This window comes from Austrofundulus limnaeus, unplaced genomic scaffold (assembly GCF_001266775.1).
Source record: "Austrofundulus limnaeus strain Quisiro unplaced genomic scaffold, Austrofundulus_limnaeus-1.0 Scaffold638, whole genome shotgun sequence".
Classification (NCBI taxonomy): Eukaryota; Metazoa; Chordata; class Actinopteri; order Cyprinodontiformes; family Rivulidae; genus Austrofundulus; species Austrofundulus limnaeus.
Window position 1 is genome coordinate 138390 of NW_013953040.1, and position 919 is coordinate 139308.

The 919-nt window shown below is 51.5% G+C and overlaps 1 protein-coding gene across 1 annotated transcript in view; it reads right to left on the reverse strand.

Annotated features, from left to right (window-relative positions):
- The window catches only part of LOC106531466 (cullin-9), a gene marked incomplete at its 5' end in the record, with an annotated part of 64270 nt that overhangs the window by 22984 nt on the left and 40367 nt on the right, over positions 1–919 (reverse strand). The window contains 3 exon segments of the mRNA XM_014027340.1: positions 167–372; positions 440–566; positions 642–787. Coding sequence (XP_013882794.1) covers positions 167–372; positions 440–566; positions 642–787 — 479 coding nt within the window.

Sequence of the window (919 nt, forward strand, 5' to 3'; positions counted from 1 at the left end):
TCATGAGAACAAACGTATTCACGTGACTTTAAGAACATTTCTTACTTAATGGAAACACTGCAGTTGTGAAACTGTTTTTTTCAACATTAACAGAAAATCGACAAAGTTTTGCACACATTTGTAATGGAAACACAGATACTGTGACCCAGGAGCTCCAGAGTGTCACCTTGAAAAGCAGGTTATCGATGTGCATCTCCTTCTCCTGCTTCATAATGTGAACGATCAGGCAGTAGATGATGTTCCTCTTCCTCTCCAGGGTTCTGGCTGCGTCCTCGTCCACGTTCAGGTAGGTCTGTCTGGGCAGAAGTCGCACTGACGCTGGAACACCCTGCCGGCTGTGGGAGACCACCTGCTGGTTCAGCTGCAGCACACCTGCAGGAGACAGGGATGAGTCAAACAGGAAGTCTACACTCAACCAGACGAGTCAGGGAGCAGGGACCTTGGATGGGCTCTGCTGGTGAGCTGCAGGTCAGTGGTCCTCCCTCACTGATGAGTGGCTGAAGAGCGTGCAGCAGGACCACAGAAGATAAGCCCGTCTTCTGCAGCAGAGCTTCCACCTTCAGCTCCTACAACCAGCAGAACACAGCTCAGAACCAGTACACAAACCAGTGGAATGAAGCCAGAGCAGCTGTGTGTGGTACCTCCTGACTGTTGAAGTGCAGCAGGACAAACATCTGCAGTGTAGACACGTCCAGCGTCCAGCTGCCAAACTGAAGCTCAGCGTGACCCAGCCACGTCCACTGTAGGCGCCGAGGCTTGGAGTGGCTCAGACCATACATGGACTGACCTGATGGTTCAAACACACTGCTGTCAGTCCAGACTACACAACACACTGCTGTCAGTCCAGACTACACAACACACTGCTGTCAGTCCAGACTACACAACACACTGCTGTCAGTCCAGACTACACAACACACTG